This window comes from Trachinotus anak, unplaced genomic scaffold, assembly GCF_046630095.1.
Source record: "Trachinotus anak isolate AG129_WGS33_773 ecotype Australia unplaced genomic scaffold, CSIRO_AGI_Tana_v1 ptg000013l, whole genome shotgun sequence".
In the NCBI taxonomy this organism is placed as follows: Eukaryota; Metazoa; Chordata; class Actinopteri; order Carangiformes; family Carangidae; genus Trachinotus; species Trachinotus anak.
In genome coordinates, this window is record NW_027273864.1 from 10,621,521 (window position 1) to 10,639,445 (window position 17,925).

The 17,925-nt window shown below is 40.4% G+C and overlaps 1 protein-coding gene across 1 annotated transcript in view; it reads right to left on the minus strand.

The window, feature by feature from the left end:
- loxl2a (lysyl oxidase-like 2a) overlaps positions 1-17,925 on the minus strand; it is a 29,409-nt gene that overhangs the window by 4,257 nt on the left and 7,227 nt on the right. The window contains exons 4-13 of the mRNA XM_071494514.1: positions 10,461-10,669; positions 7,287-7,503; positions 6,043-6,226; positions 4,164-4,315; positions 3,909-4,076; positions 1,616-1,781; positions 1,210-1,450; positions 792-907; positions 524-660; positions 21-132 (exon numbers count right to left, since the gene is read on the minus strand). Of these exons, the coding sequence (XP_071350615.1) occupies positions 21-132; positions 524-660; positions 792-907; positions 1,210-1,450; positions 1,616-1,781; positions 3,909-4,076; positions 4,164-4,315; positions 6,043-6,226; positions 7,287-7,503; positions 10,461-10,669 (1,702 nt within the window). The remainder of the gene's footprint in view (positions 1-20; positions 133-523; positions 661-791; positions 908-1,209; positions 1,451-1,615; positions 1,782-3,908; positions 4,077-4,163; positions 4,316-6,042; positions 6,227-7,286; positions 7,504-10,460; positions 10,670-17,925) is intronic.

Below are 17,925 nucleotides of genomic sequence, written 5' to 3' on the forward strand. Positions count from 1 at the left end.
GCAGAGGAGTATGACCTCACCTATACGACAGTTGTATGTCCATATCCGTTGTCCGTCGTACCGGGAGCGGCACTTCATAATGTTATTGGTGTAATCTGATTCTGCAACCTCATAGTTGGGGTTTATCACAACCTGGGAGAGAAAAAAAATATATGAAGCAAGTGAAAGCTAAATGTTTCTCCTTTACACATTTTTACACTATTAATACATTTTGAGTACTACTAAGGACCAAATAATACAGATTTAGAGACTCTCAGAAGACTAAGAGGGTCAGAAGATAATTTTCTAGTGCGGTAAGCCAGTGTTTGTAAATGTAGTTTCTGCAGCAGTTAGAGTCCATCAGACATGTCTGTGTCCTTCAGCAACCCCTGCTCACTTGTTTCAAGTCTGCATAAGCGTACACTTAGGCTGAATGCCAAACAACAAGAGTTGCAGAGACATGGAAAGTTTCTGTTTGGTCTGAGAGACTTCACTGGCTGGAGATGAGATGATCGTTCCTATGCATCATGGCTCACAGACTAACCTGGAAGATGTAGTCGCCGGGCTTCACGTCTGTGATGTCAATCCACTGACAGTCAATGTCATGTCTGTAGGTATCCCAGCAGCCAACTGTGATTCCTTGTGAACCAAAGTTTGCACATTCGTACCTTTTCTGGATACCTGTTCAGAGCAAAGACTATTAGCAGAATCTTTCATATTTTGATAGTAGAAATCTTACTATGTTTTTACAGTGTTATATTCTTCAGGAAAAAAATAAAATAAAAAAAGGAAAGAAAGGTACATGTATTTACCCTCATCACAGTAGGTATCCTCCAGACAGAAGCTGGCTTTGTGTCCCTCTGCTACTTTAGTGCCATTCAGACTCATCAAGTCATAGTGGGTGAAAACCTCCATACTATGGTAATGTCTAGAAGGGACAAAGAAAAAAAATAGATGTTGAAATATCCCCCATACACACCTCTTTTTAGCTGCCCCACAATAACATCCATGCTCTTATCAGGACCCACTCCAAACAGCATGAACAGCAGGAGTACAGGGGGAAAGGCCTGATGGCCAGCAGGATATGGGGATTTTCAGAACAGTTAGACATTGGATATTCATAATTTACTGCGTTAAATTGTAAAAAAAAAAACAACAACAACATTTACTGCTGTGTTTGATACAGTCACTGCAGTAAACTATAGACTGTAGGGCTTGTTGAGGTCTCACCTGTGACATTCATGCCAGATCCAGGAATGATGTGCTGCCCGCGGCCTGAAGTCTGACTGGCCGTTGTTGTGGATCTGGGAGGAGAAGCGGAGAAGGCGGCGGTAGGAGCTGGAGTCGGCTTTGTCAGCGCTGCTGGAGAGACAGTTCTCCTCTTGGGCACACTGCAGCGCGTACATGGGCCTGTCCTCCAGGTAGGTGGTTTGCTCTACAACCTGAGCATTGAGGACCAGGTCTGGGGCCGCTGGGAGGGAGAGAGCAACAAGGAACTGGTTTTGAAAAAAAGTTTATATCCAGCTTTGACAATACAATGTTTTCTACATATTTTACTTCATTTCAGAACCTTTTTTTCTTCTTAAGCTGTGAAAGCTTCTTCAGTATACTATAATTGTATTCTGCATTTTCTTACTCTGAGTGCATGAGACCCCAGCAGCAAAACGTCCGCCTCCTTTGGGGCAGTCGATGTGTTTCCCATGATGTAGACACTGGTCCAGAGTCAGCTCGGTTCCTGAACATCTCACTCCACTCATCACCACCGCATTAGCTGAGGGATCTCCTTCCCAGTACCATGTTTCCTAAATAAAGACAAGCACATAAAAGAAAAAAGAAGTAATTCAGCTGGAAGATAATCAAGAAATCCCAAAGACCTATTAAGTCCTCATTGTTGTGACTGAAGAGAATAGTTCAAGGTATCAAGCTGGAGCCAGCAGCTGGTTAGCTTGGCTCAACATAGCATGCCTCTGTCCAAAGGTAGCAAAATCAACCTCTTAAACATATCTGATTTGTTTTATCTGTACAAAAACTGAAGTTTTTGGCTCTAGTTTGAACAGCTCATGGAGCACCACAGTACAGAGGTCAGATTTTGTTACCTTCAGACAGAGTGAGGCTTGCTGTTTCCCCCCGGCTCCAGTCTTTATGCTAAGCTATTCTAACTGTAGTGGCTGTAGCTTCATATTTAGCGTATCAACATGATCAATCTACTCATCTAACTCTTAGCAAAACGGCAAATAAGGACATTTTCCATAATGTCAAGCTACTTCTTTAAATCAGAGTTGAGTCCAGGTCTTAAGTCCATTGCTCTGTTACATCATTTCACAACTGGAAACAAGCAAATGAATGTTGTGCTGCTAATTCAACTGTTTTGGAAAAGAAGATGTGTGTGGGACAATTTTGAACCAAGACATTAATTTAATTTTCCTCCTGTATTTAATTTGCAGACACGTTATCTGCGTTTTCCCACAAGACAAATCAAATCAAAGGGTATGTCACACATCACACACACAGCAAGGGGTGCTCCAGTGTCCTTAAGAGTCCTGACTCAGCTTATTACAACATTTTGCAGACCACAGGGAAAGCTTCTGTAAATGAAACTCATATTTTCCGTCATCTTCCAAGGAAGTGGAGGATTCATGAGAAACTGAGCTATGGAAAAAAAGATATGGATGTGGGAGTACTTGCTGGTGGGTTGAGAGGAGGGACAGGCATACAGCTGTATAGTTTAAGCTCTGTGTCATTTGTTCCATCTGGCGGCGGGATTTGCCTGCAGAAGCATTTAAAAGACAGACAGGAAAGAGTCTCTGGAGAAACTGATTCCTTGCTCTGCTATGATGACAAAGAGCAGACGTTTATTACTCCTAAACCTGCTGTTATCATGAGAACTCTTATGCAGTGGCAACTGTATGTGGTGGCAAAGAGACTTGTTATTATGATACACTGACTTGGCACAGAATTACTCTTTAAGTGAAATAACTGCTTGTAAACAAAGTAGAGACCCTTATTTCAGACGCTGGATCAGGAAAGCATAGTGTTGAAATGTACTGGACTTGAGGGTGAGCGCTCAAGCAATGACTGCAAACAGATAATGACATGTTTACATGTTGCTCCATTAGGAGTGCATCACACGTAATTGTCCCAAACACAGTTTAGTGAGATAAACAGCCTCTGCCAGACCCAGTCCAAGTTCCACTCATAAAACCCCCTGCTGCTATCAGGGCACGTCCCCATGATTCACACATACTTTCCAGACTTATATAATCTTAAACCACAAGTGCCACACCGGACTGGTCTGCCTTAAAATAGAAAAATATAAAGAACACAACGGGGGTCTTCCCCTTTACCAGACTATAACCTCTGGGAGCACTCTTTTAAAAGCAAGAAGGAAACGTAAGCAGGACAGCACTGTGACGCTGCCAAGTCACGCCACGGGTTCTGCTGTTGGAGGGTCAACTAAACTTCAAACACAAAGTCAAGGCTTTCCCCATCACTCCTGCTGAGCACCCGAACGCTCATTTGTGTCATAGGTTAAAATCCCCGACCTTCTTTCTGCGCTGACTGTGTGTTTCTGATGTTTCCAAGCAAGCACCATCTTTATTTTGCCCTCTGGGGTCAATAAAGCTCAAGCTTGTAAGAGGGAGAGTTAATAGCATCCACTGACACACACGCACATGTGCACACACACAGACATTAAAGTAGGTAGTACTATTCCCAAACTGACTTCATCTCACCCATGTACATTATGTGCCGTGATGAAGTTTAGTGACTTGAGGGACAATTTTATAAATGAAAAAAACATGGCCACACACAAACTACAACCCAGGCCATCTCCTTTATGCTGGAAGCCTGTGCAGTGAAGATAAGCTCATCTTAAAAATGATTCGGTGGAAGTGGGTGGGGAGGGATCCATTTTATTCCAGAGACCTTACCTGGAAAGCATGGCTGGCAAAGCCCAGGCCCAGCTGTCTGCACACGACCATCGCCTCCATGGTCCCCCAGCTGTCACTGCACACCGAGCCCCACACCAGAGAGCCGTTCTTCTCTGCCAGGACCTCCACACGGCCCTCATAGGGGTTACGGCCACCACTTAACCGAAGCTAAGGACAGAGGTAGACAGATGTGTCTCACAGTGCTATACAAATAACATTTGATTTTTTTTTTCTATGCTGGATGGAGTCACTCACTCTATTGTTGAAACCCATGGCAGGAATATTACACCTGACAGCTACATCTTCCTCGTGGCTGCAGCCCAGAGAGTCACGGTTGAAGTGGCACTCAGTCAGTGACTTTTCAAACCCGGAGCACTCCACCTCATTCATGTGCACCGGCCCGATTCCTGTGGGGAAACAAACCCAACGGGCACATTGAATGTTTTCATTCTGTTGAACGTATTTATAAAAGTTACTATGACTAAGCTGGAGTGGTCACCGTGTCCATAATTGAACGGAAAATAATCTTGTGTCATCTGTTTTCATTACTGGATAGAAGAAATCTGATATTAGGATTACACAGTCAGTTTAGGAAACACAAGCCTGTACAGCTCCCTGTTCCAGAGTAAAACAGCAGTAACCTCGCCTGCCTGAGTGTTTTGAGAAAACAGCTCTGTCCGAAGACAGATGTGTGATTTAATCCTGTTTCCTAGAATTACAAGGAAACATGCAGTCAACTATTTCAAATGAAAATGTGACACTTGAGGCTGCAAAAAAAAAAAAAAGAACTCTTTTATTTTTTTCAAACTAAAAAAAGTCATCTGAGTGTAGAGGTTTTTCCACAATAACATGTGTGAGCACTCCCTCCAAACCAGTTTTGTTCCCATGTGACTGAGCAGGAATGTCTCCAGTGATGTGAGCTCTGAAATTTCAGTCAAAGCCTGAGACGGACTGGCAGTCAGTGGAGAGAAATAAATTAACAGGGAGAACACAGTGCTCTTGTAAACACACCATCAATTTCCATGTCTGACAGACGATTATAATAGATTAAATAAATAAAATATTTAACTTGAAATGCATGACAGAAAATCGCTGTGGGTCAAGCACTATCAGTGAAAAATTGTATGACATTGGCTAAAATACATATTACATACATATACATACATATTGTGTTATAAACTGAAAGTATTTCCTAAGTGGGACATTTTATTTGTCTCTTATGCAAAATCCAGGAATCACCTTCTAGTGTCATTTCCTTTTTATTTTCATTCTTGTGCATTCCACTACAACAACTTCTGAAAACAAACACAATCAGCTATTTCAAGTCTACGGACTGTGTGGTACCATTTTTGGATCCAGTGGTCAGCTCATAAAATTTTTTTTAAAAATCCCTCAAATAACCTCGTGGACTCTCCAACAAAGAATTCCTCCTCTGAAATCCATAAAGGCTGTTTCCCTTGCTGGAACATTTTGTGCACTTGTGTGTTTTGCTCTGAGAATATGGCAGAGGAGAGGACAACTGTTCCAATGAACATATGTTTCTTATAATGCTGAAGAATATTGCATTTCACAAAGTCGGCTTCCTTAGTCAAGGAATAAACATTAATGTGCTTCTCTATACAGGAACTGTTACAGTCTACAGTAGGGGTGAGAATTGTGACTGTGGTCTGCCATATTTTAGTGTATGGAGTCAGTGTGCCGCAATAATTACATGATATCTTCTTAATACTGACCAATATTGGATTAAAAAAAATCTTATAACAATGTATTGGATTGTTTTTTTTTTAATTCAGATTTTTTTGATAACCCCTGACGGAGGTTAATTATGTTTGATTAGGATTTGTTAAATTTGGATGTAAAAAAATTGTGACCAAGGTATTTACTGAACGTGAATGTGTGAATCAGTCTCACCTGGTTTGTCTCTGTGTTTAAAGAGTAACATTAAATCCGCTTTTTTAAGATACTCAAAAATTGTGAAAATTCACAGCATTTTTCTAAATTTGTGAGGGGAGTGTGTTCAAGCTAAAACTGGGTGTCATTATCAAAATTATTTTAATCTAATTCCACTTCATTATACCCACATATACAGCAGTACTATGTTATAGAATGACTGATGACTGTACATAGGTCCTACCTTGCCCCAGTCGGGCGCCAGTCAAGGCCTCTTTGGCGCTACCAAATCCCAGCTCTCGACACACCACGGTGGCAGCTCGAATGTTCCAGTTGTCATCACACACTGTACCCCACTCGCCGTTCTTCAACACCTCCACTCGCCCCTCGCCTATCATAGCTCCACCTCTTAGACGCACTAAGGGTTGCTATGGAAACAGTTAAGCATAAACTAATATGAGTGAAAATGTTAAAAATTACAGTCTTTTAAATGATTATTGTTAAAATATATAGCAGTTGAAGGGTTTTGAATTATACATAGCATTTTGAATTATATTTATTATATATTTGCATTGAATTTTGATTTACTTACTTTATTTATATTGGATTATATACTATATATTATAATGGATTACCATTGCTGTTTTGCAGTATAGAGAAGAATGGGTATCACCTCGGTAATAACTAAACTAATAAACAATAAAGAGGAAATACTGACAATTTAATTGCACAGATGTTGAGCATTCATCCATTCAAATGTTCCAGATGCTCGACTACAGGGCACTTGATCAATAAGCAGGAAATGTAATCTCGAGCTGCACTAGAGTCAAGAATTGGTTACAGGATGGTCTATCTTTTACTTACCAAACCCTTTATTAAAAGTGTTTTTGCTTCTCATTATGTAATGTAACGATGAAGTAAAGTACTGTATTTGCAGAGCAAGCAAACATTGAATTGGACATTCATGCCTTTTTTTTTTAAATGAATGATAAATTAATTGAGTCTAATTCAGAACAAACACAAACATCTGCAACATATCCAGTTACAATCACAGAGACCAAGGGAGTCTGTTGATATTATTTTTACAGTTGTTCTCTTCTGTGCAACGTCAGGTAAACTCCAGGAACATCCCTGTTGCTGTTTATATTCCATCCAGATATATGGATTTAGTTCCAGGAGGCTCAGAAAATGAGTTGAGATCATCTTGGACTAAGGGATTAAATTCTTTCTGGGAACCATCTGATTGTTAGGGTTACTTACAAATAAGTTTTACTTTATTGACCCCCATGGGCATATTTACCCTCCTTCTCTGACTCATTCTAAAAAAATTTACATCACTAGGTACAGCAGCAACAAGAAACTACCCCAACTTGAGGCCAGTGTTTTGTTCATGAGTATTGGCAGGATTCTTGCTTTTACATCCAAGACTCTCTGTCTTGTAGTGACAGTGCTGACCACTGACCACCGGGCATGTATGATCTGACTTACCTCCACCCTGTAGGCCTTTCTGAAGCCAATGCTGATGCTGGGAGCAAAGGCACGTCCAGGTACACAACTGATCACTACAGGCATGCCCTGTCCACAGGTGTTGTTGCCCTTCAGCACTATCTCCCTGCCCAGTTTACAGTCAGACAAGTTGGCCTCGTTGCCTGTGCAGTTCACAGAGAAACCCCAGTAGTTCTTCTTACGTCGCTGGGCCAGCAGTCTGAGAAGGCAATGAAATGACAGGGCCTTATAGTTCTTTACTGCAATATATAGTTTATAACGTGGTCATTTGTGTTAGTTTACATTGGTGCAAACTATTTTAGAAGGCATAGATTTTAAGATTAATGAAGTATGGCCACTTGCACCATTGAAGACAAATGCGCAGTTTACAACTGGAAATAATAATTTAAAAACAATAAAAGCTACACAGAGGGCAAGTACACATTGTGGCATAAAGTGCTTATGAAACAGGTGAGCTTTTAACAACTTCTTAAAACTATCAATTGACTTGGCTCTTCCAGAGGGTGGAGGCCACAGCTGCAAAGGCACAGTCACCTTTGGTTTTAAGCTTAGACTTTCAGCATTGGGCAACAGACCTCAGTGATCTCACCACGGACAGGAGACACAGTAATTCAGAAATATAAAATGTATAATATAAAGCTGCTTTAAAGGTAATTAAACCAATTTTAAATTAAATTCTGCGCTCTATGGGTAACCAATGTAGACTGTGATGTGTTACCTACACTTTTTATATATGGTCTATAGACCTATGTCACATATTAGTTAACAGGTGAACATGAAAGATTTCCTTAAAGGACCATTACACTGTTTTATTCTTTCAAAAATGCTCTCGGGGGCTGTGATTATGATTTCTGTTTTCTCACAATTAAGTTGGAGAAAATTATCCAACATCCAAGCTTGATAGCTGTTAGGTGGAGAGTTTTCTGAGGTCATTCGAATTATCACAGATATCAGTTCACACATCCATCCATCACAGTCAATATTTATTCAGTCTTTGTTATTTTATGTTATGTCATCGTTGCATGGCAACAGTGTTGCAAAGATTGTTTTGAAAAGCTCTCCACTTTGTGCTGGTGAGAGAATCTGACATTGAACACTCAATCATCACTGAGCTGCATTATACTCTTAAGATTCATTCCTGCAAATAAAAGTTGATGACACAAATGATATAGCATCCCTGTGAGGAATTCTATATATCGAGTAAATTTTTGAAAATTCACAGGAATGAAAAAACACCTTCAGTAATATAAGAAAGCAGCGGTTTGGTTTGGAAAACGGTTGGCAGTAGTGTAAGTTCTTTTAAAACCGCTTTCATCTGCATCACCTTACAGTATTTCTTTTGTTATGTAGAGGAGCACATAAAATGTTTTATTGATCTTTCTCACAGTTTACTAAAATATAATGGTGCTGTTTTATGAGATTTATTTGTTTTGTGTGAGGAATTTAACGCCCATCCTATACTGAGAAGCACAATGGAGATATTATTGTGGGGATACCTTAACATTCTCATGACCCCATACTTGAATAGAAGTCATCAACTAAGAGTCACAGAGGGACCCAACAACAGTGGACCTAAAAGCAAGTCTGAGCCTTGGAGGAGTAAGACCATATAATGAAACCAGTATGGGCTACTTTTACAACCTTTCAGGTCTCACGGCTTGTCCAGATGATGTAAACTGAATGAAGCTCCAAGTTTGTTTGAATACAAGAACAATTTGTGGTCTGTGAAATTCAAAGAAATTCAAATTTGACTCGGGGGGGTTTTCATTTTGTTGAACCGTTATGGACACATTTGGTGAATAGAACTGTCTTTTGTTGTTCCAGATCAAAGACAGATTGATTGTGATCTTTCACCTCTGTAAAACAGTGAACCATGTTAGACCACAGTGGCATTGCACGCTTTAAAACCACACAAGCTTTTATGATCCTAAGTGATAACAGTGTTCATTGCTGGTTGTGTCTTATAGCTCCTTCAGTTAATGTGCTCCTATATTAAATCAGCTGAGTTTGTGTCTGCCAGAGCAAGAACGATAGACACATTAAAATCAAAGTCACCTTCTTTGCCTTAATCTTACCAAATCATAGACATCAAAAGAAAGATGTGAAGATCCAGGTGCAAATTTACCACATCATACACAACTAACACATTGACTCAAAGTCTTTGTAGATAAATATATTTCTGCTGTCTGTCTGGTCTTGGTTTGACCATAGTTGGACTGAGAAGACACTGGCTGGTTGTGCATAATGAATAGATTAGACTACTCTATGAAAACATAAACTCATACCCATTTGTGAGTGTTAACACGTAAGATGTGTTTCTTGGAGGTCAGGTAGCCGCATTTATTCCTAAAAAAATATTTGATTCTTGGATCCATACCTAAGCCTGAGCTGTTTAAGACAGAAACATGTTTTTCTCTTTCATGCAGTCACCAGATGAACATTTGCTCATGTGATGATTTTCTCATGTGCGGTGAGCATCTGCTTTGTTTTGAACTTCACATCCCATGCTAGCAGATAAAAAATATTAGAGACAAAATGTTCTAAGAAGTAGCTGGCTTCGCGTTAGGCTTCATATTGAGCACAGAGTGACATTTAAGAATGGCAGAATGTTATCACCCATGCTCAGAGGGAAACAATTAGACGTTGTCAAAAGAACCACTGTTTCACAGCGAACTGCACTCAGTCGTTTCCCAGTAAGGCCCATCCTTCATCCTCTAAGACTTCCTGAAGCAGCGTTTGGCTTCTTGTCAACAATCTCCAGGCCCAAGTCTGTTTAAACTCAATGTGCGAAGTGGATGAAGGGTTGACTGATGACTAGTGTAAACAAACTTGGTTATGTAATGTTTCCTAACATCAGTCTGGTATGGTACAACATGTCTAAACAGACTCAAAAGCACCTACAAGAAATGCAGCATTTAAACACATCAAGTGTTTATATGATAAAGGAATGTGTGGTGTACCTCAAATGATAACTTTTTTTTCATGGGTGTGACTTTAAACAGATGCAGTGTTATGTAACAAGACTACATTCAAACAACTTAAGATGCAATTTACTTAGATAAATGTTTATGTTAGAATTTAACTCATGTGAAGACTTTCATTATATCTATTTGGCCTCATTTAAACCTTGCTGCTGGCCCCAGCCCCATTACTCACTTGTAGGGACGGGGATTGAAGCGCTTCTCCCCGGGGAAGCCGTACATGCCACAGATGACCCTGGTGTTCATCCCCGTCCACTCCTCGTTACAGATCTGCCGCCACTTGCCTCCGTCTTTCACTTCCAAAAAGCCTTCAGTGATGGGAATCCTCTTCCTCTGAGAATATGTGGCCCTGATCCTCACATCCTCCACCTGCACTGTCAAACCCTAAGACACAGAACAGACAAAATGTTTCGTTACTACATCACAGATAATACAAACAAGTTTGGCCTCTGAAAGTAGACGGTATTACATCAGAGGAGAACTGTGCTGAAGACTCTGCTGATTTAAGTGATATTTTGTATGGCCATTCGTGAGCCTCGGGGGATGAATCCTACTGTTGATCAGCTGGCTTTTTCTCTACCACCACCAGCACGTTGACGTTTGTAGTTTTAAGTGAAATGTCTTCACAACTATTTCTATGAAATCTCCTACACAGGTTCATATACCCTCCACGATGAACTGTGATCCCTTTGGCGAACACTTGACATGTCAATGAGCGCCATCATCATGTAAAACATTAATTTGTCCAATACTTTGGTTTATGACCTGCAGAGCTCATGACATTATAATCAGCCTCGGCTGTACTTTGCATTTTGGCTAATTAGGAGATTTTAGCATGATACCATGCTAAGCTGAGGTGGAGGCCATATACCTCCACAGTGAGCACACGTTAGCATGCTGATGTTAGCATTTAGCTCAAAGCACTGCTGTGCAGAGCTGTGGTCTGCAGGCATAGACTCTTGAGAAACTAAGTCAAGTCTCACCATGAAAGAGAATAGGCAGGTCCACCTGCCTGACAGCAAGTTTCATAGACTCTGTTATAATAATAAATTAAGTGAATATAATCTCACCAGAATTGTCAGCTTTCTAAAAGACAAGAATATCATTTGCAAGATGAGGTTGGTTTTATTCATACTTTGACTTCACGTGTACTGTTCCATTTGATATATTGTAAATACCATACAGCCTATGAACCATTAAGGAAGATTGCATTTTGAGCAAATACAGGAATGTTTTAGAAAAAAAAAATCCCACTGTTAGCTTTTAGAGACTGCACAATTTGCACATATGTTTGAAAAGTCAAGTTAAAAAATCTGGAGATGAAATCTTTGTTTAAACTTGTTAAGTGTTGGTGAGAGGCCTTAGCAAGTCGGATGAATGTCTGGAATTTTTCCTCCATCTTTGCTGCGTCTTCAGAGTTTAGACTTGAGATTTAAGGGCCCGTAGGGAGCTGGCGGGCAACATACATCACAGCAGAGATCTGTCAAATCCAGCTGACAGTGTGTTAGTTTCCCCCGCCAAAATAAACTTAAAGGGAAGTATTGGTAATTCATTGGTGTTTCATACTCGATGAAAGGTTACTTGATATTCACAGATGAAATGAAATATATTAATGTCATTATTTTTACTGTTGCAACAGTAAGCCAGGAAGCTGAAATGTAGAGCACAAAAGCAGAAACACTAGTCTTTTCCCTTAGGGAAAGTGTGGAGGGAATCTGGGCTAAATGTCTTTTCAAAGACTTTTCAACTTGCATCTTGAATTTCATGCATGATAAGAAAGCAGTGATAAGAGAAGTTATAAAAAAAATCATAATCCATAAAGCTCTAGTTTCAAATCAAGATATATTAAAGATAGAAGCTATGGTGAGCTGAGCGGCTGACAGGGATCAGACTGAGAGAGTGTCTGCGGGTGGTCCACAGTCTACTATAAAGGGCTGTAAAGCTAGTTGGTGAGGCAGAGGGTCACCAACATAGTTAGCATCTTGTCGCCTGAAGACCCCTAAATCAGGAAGGAATGGTAACCTTAGACCTCTAGGGCTTTATAGGAAAACAGCTACCTAATAACACTGCCATTGTTAATTTTCCTGCTTGAGCCAAGTGCTGCAGTTTGTTCCCGGCTGGAGTGAGATTACACTGTGGCTGCCAAAAAGAGCCCAAACTCTGAGCTGCTTTGTGGTATGCAAATGCTGATCTCAGTCATTTCGAAACAGCCAGCTTCTTTACCTCTGGAAAAAAAAAAAAAAAAAAATCACTTTCAGGCACGTCTCCCAGAAACATTAAATGCTTGCCCTGAGGGGGGTTTCCTGAGATGGCGTCAGCCTGAGGGAATGTTCAAGGCTTAAGGGTGTCTAAACACTAAAAACTGCAAAGCAGGAGGAGTCATGACTAAGTCAGACTGTTTCTACAGTGACCCCAGTCCTCCCACTGACCGCAGTGGTTACAGCGGGTAAAAACCCCTCCTTCATGAAGAGATTCCTGCTGGCCATAGCATGACAGAGTGTTTTCCGTTGGTGTCTGGCAGGATAGGAAGGTAAGGAGACGTGATCATGATCAGGGATCCAGTATTTCATTTGATTTACTTTGCTTCAATATAAAAGCAAGACGAGAATGGTGTATTATTAAATATGGTATAAAAATCATGACGCTAATTTAAAACATGTAACAACAGACAATTGAAAACCATAGTCAAAAATGGCTAAATGTATGTACAACTGATAACTGGAAACATGAAATCATAAAAATCGCGATGCGAAGTGAAGCCAGGTCTGACCAGTGTTGCATGTGGCTCAGAGAGAGGAAACTAGCCGTCTGAATGTGTGAGACTAAAGAGAAGAGGACAGATACCCACAGCTGGGATCAGTCTTCGTGCCTCCCCCCCTCAAACCCTGACCACCAGACATAAACTCAGCAAAATCCTGTTTGGTTTTTGAAGCAATGCATGAAAATTACTACTACAGCACACAGAACATGAAGCCATGATAAGGCGATCCACATTATGTGACTAAAAATCTGTGAAATCTCATAATATCAATCAATTTTCCAATGGGAGGAAGTTCAGAATTGCACAATGAAATACATGGAAAGAAGTTGTTTGACATTTTGGAAAATATGCTTTTTCACTTTCTTGCCGAGAGTTAGATGAGAAGATCGATACAACTCTCATATCTGTACGATAAATATGACGGTCAGCAATGGTTAGCTTGCCTTAGCTTAGAAGAAAGACCGGCTCTATCAAATGATGTGGTGCAGATTTCACAAAGAAGATATAATGAGTTAATTAGTAAGAGAGTAAGTATTGGTAGGTGGATTTTGTTATCTTTGGACAAAGCCCAATTAGCTGCCCCCCCCCCCCCCCCCCCTTTCCAGTCTTTATGTTAAGCTAAGCTAAATGGCTGCTGGTTGTAACTTCTTATTTACCACATAGACACAAGAGTGTTATCAAACATCTCAACCAATTTTCAGCAAGAAAGTGAGTAAGGTTATTACCCAAAATATGAGACTACATATTTCTTTAAGTATTGGAAATATGGGTGGGTATCATCAGGATCAGTGTAACCATTTTGCTGACCAGATTATCTTAAACATGTGATGCAGGGACATAAACCCAGGATGGAAAGCCTGCACTCATTACAGAGTGCAGGCTTTCCATCCTGATGGTCAGACCGAGGGGAGTTCTACACTGGACATTTCTACAAAGTTGCCTCATCTCACAGTCACTCCATAACTGTAGTACTGTAGTGATTCATTCACTCTGTGGATTTTTTCCAAAATATCTTTTCCTTTTCAAATATAGTCCCACATTCTTGTTTGTAAGTGGTGCCTGGGAAAAAAGAAAACATTCTTCATTTAGCTCTATTCAGCACTAGTCTGTGAAGTGAGCTTTGACCATTACTGAACTATTTCCAACTAGAGAGCAGACTTGTTTTTTCTGACCAGGACCCCTCACAATGTCGATGTGTGAACATGAGACTGCGGTCTAGCCAGTGTCTGACTAATGCTTCCACTACTGTGCATTTCTTCCATTTTACCCAGCCCCGCTGCACGTTTATCTACACGTGCCCCCCCAGATCCCCACCCACCCATCCGCTACCCGCCCCACCTTACAAAACATGGCAAGTATGAATGTTAATCACGCCACAGTTTAGATGAAAAGCAAGAGAACAGCGAGGCTCTTTGAAATGACTTTCACATCTGCCCCACCCCACTCTCTGCCTCACTGGCCCCCGGTCTGACATGACTGAGGAAGTGTGTGTGTGTGCGTGCTATACATCTGGTATATGTATTAGTGTGCTGCTCCCATCATGGCAATAGAAAAGAATCATTACTACAGGCAGACACACGCACATACACATTTCAGAACTGAAATACGTAGGCAGAGTTAGCCAGAGCTGACTACAGCATGACTTATTATTGCATATTAATCAAATTAAAACAGTTTAATGCAATATTGTTCATATTAAAGGGTAATGATTTTTCTTTTTTATTTATTTCTTCTCCAGACACTGACTGAATGAGAGCAAATTTTAACATGTGTTTGAAGGGCCTGCGGTCAAATTGCTTCACATGCAGTTAAACGAATAATTAACTAGTTTGGGAAAAATGCTTCTTCTTCTCTTGCTGAGAGTTAGATGAGACAATTGATACAACTCTCATGTCTGCTCTTTAAATATGAAGCTGCAGCCAAGAGATGGTTTAGATTAGCATAGAGACTGGAAGCAGGAGGAAACAGCTCGGTGGGCTCCATCCAAAAGTACAAAAATCTACCTACCAGCACCTCCAAAGCTCTCTGATTAACATGTTTCATCTATTTTGTTTATTCTGTACAAACACAGAAATTTAAAAACAACTGACTGCAGTTTCATGAGGAGTTACCTGCCAGAAATGAACTTGTCAGACAACAGCTACTCCGTCGAGTCTTGTCACAGTGAGTTTGCCAGATGACCAGCTCACTGCTCACAGCCACAAAAATACTCCTTCCCATTAAACTGCTTCTACACTTTAGTATCTGATTAAACACAAATTAAAATGAGCTTCAGATGTGCTAAAAGGCAGATTTCTCTACCTTTGGACAGAGCCAGGCTAGCTGCCCCCCCCCCCCCCCCCCCCACTTTTTAGGCTATACAAAATCATTTTCAGATTTGGGATTTGAAACCATTTCAAATGTTTACTGCATTATAGTCACATTGACATTGTTTTTAAGTGATTCATGAGAAACTTTAGCTTACATCTGATTAACTTAATTTGTGTAATATCTATACTTTAGTCTTTATACATGCAGTATGTGCAGTGCACATAGAGTAATTCACATCAACTGAGTCCGGCCAATGTGCAAACTGTAAATCATAAAGTGCAGGCATGAACTTTGGACACTGTGCAGCCAAGAGGACAGATGAGGCCACATTGGAGTCCAGCTGTTGAACATGTGGTGGGTCTGTCTGCTACTCTATCCATAAGAGAGAGAAACTGGCTTCAGCCTCCTGATATGCATCAACCTTTTCTCCCTTCGATCACTCTCCTCCTCACAAGGCTCTTGCGTGCAAATCCAACTTTGGCTCAGGTTTCCTTTTGTTGTATACCACAGAATGTGCAGAACTGAAATTCTTGTAAGGGGACACCATCACGCCTTGTGGAGAAGTGCAGCCTTTACCCTGCAAAGAATCAACAGTCAACTCAACTGATGCATTCTGTTACGACGACCAGCTTCTGACGCGTTTGTGTTGCTTTAAGATCCAAGTGTTTGGTTGAAGTAAACATGCTATATGATCTGGCGGGCAACTGCAGCTGCTTTTGGTACAGTTTTTTTTTCTGTAAGAAGAGAAGAGAAGACTGATAACGAACTCATCTACATTTGTAATCTGTTTATAATGTATGAGGTTCTATAAGTATAAATATCATAATTTTCTAATCCTGTATTGGTTTGTGAACAACCAAAAAAGTATGAAGAGGAGATATTTAAGATTATGCGACTTCCCATTGGAAACTTCTCTTCTGCGAAGAACAGTGTATTATGCAACGCTTACACAAGTAACCCAGCAATGCCAACTTTTTGGAAAGCACACAGTAAATAACATCCTGGAATAACTCCTATCAACTTAACCATGGTCATATAATTATCCCTAAATGACACATCGCACTGTCCCATAAACATATATACATAACATATGTACAGACTGAAATTTCAGACATCTTCAAATAAAAGAGACGTTTTCAACAATGATCCTGTGAACACTGATGACACGTGCAGCGTGCCCTTCCCACGTGAACAACAGCTGAACATGGCTGAGTTGGTTAAAAAATCCCTACAAACAGATGATAAACAACATTTCCTGCCATTCCAGTGTTTGGTTTTGCTGACTAATGTAACCCCCCCCCCCCCCCCCCCCCCTCCCCCAATGACTGAAAGACTTGTGTTTGTCTCAAACACATGCTAATAAATAACGCAACTGTGCTGGCTTAGACAAATTAAAAAAAAAAAAAAAAAAGACATAAATTAAAAACATTGTGCATTGTGCGTAATTAAATAGATTTTAGGCAGTATTACTGGAATGGTAGGGGGAATTAGATGCTGCATTTTTAATTTACATTGCACTCATAATAATGATGCAGTCACACAGGAATGTATGTTCTCCTGTTGTTTTAGAAGTGTTGCATAACGCGCTGAGGAAGGATGTAATGGTAAGAGTGGTAAGCATCTACAGATTTCAGATCAGTAGCAGAGAGCATTAAAGACAGACATTACTTAGACGAAGCAGTAGTTAGGAGGGTCAGAGGTTAAATGGCAGCTCTGACAGGAGCTTGGACTGTGAGAAAAGAACAACAGCTTTCAGCAAAATGACTTTGATATGTTGCTAATGTTCTAATACTATATTAGTTGAGTCTTTAGGATAACACATCTTGGATTGACTCTGCTATAATTCTAGATGTGCAACTTGTGCCATTGGAATCTGCTGTTTTCATTAATGACAGACTGATGTTCTCAGTAGGCTATCATTTGTGGTCAAAACCGAACTTGCAAGACTGAGCCGCTATGGTCCTATCTTCACATTTTCCCATATACTGTAAAACAGTGCCCCTCACAAAAACAAAATAATTACTGTTTGAAGCAACTTTGTGACCTGCAGATTTAGTCTGAAATACTTAAAACCTACTCGCTGCCTACTGAAAGAAATAGCTGGTAATACAAATTCTGCAACTCAAACTCAGATTCTACACTTAAATCATATCAAAATGATCCGACATCTCACTGACATTATGATGAGCTGGGAACCTCTTCATATACCAGTTTACCTTTTTCAAAGTTTAAAGTTAATCACATGGTGGTGAAGATACTGATTGCTTCACCCCTTTGATATATGAGTATATATATGTATGAGTATAGCACACTCATGGTTAGGGTGTTAACTTTCCAGATTGAGCACAGAATGTCAATTCATGCTGTGAATAAACAGGTTGAAGGAACAGGGCTGCCCATTGCTGACGTCAGCTCAAGCATGGTTAAAGAGGTGTATGGCTTCGGCCAGACTCAGGAAATATTTACAGGGTGTGGGGCTGAACTGCAGTAACACCCCAGAGACCCTAAATTCACGAATAGGGAACAAGAGGGTGCTGCTTATGTACACGACCTGTAAAAATAAGACTGT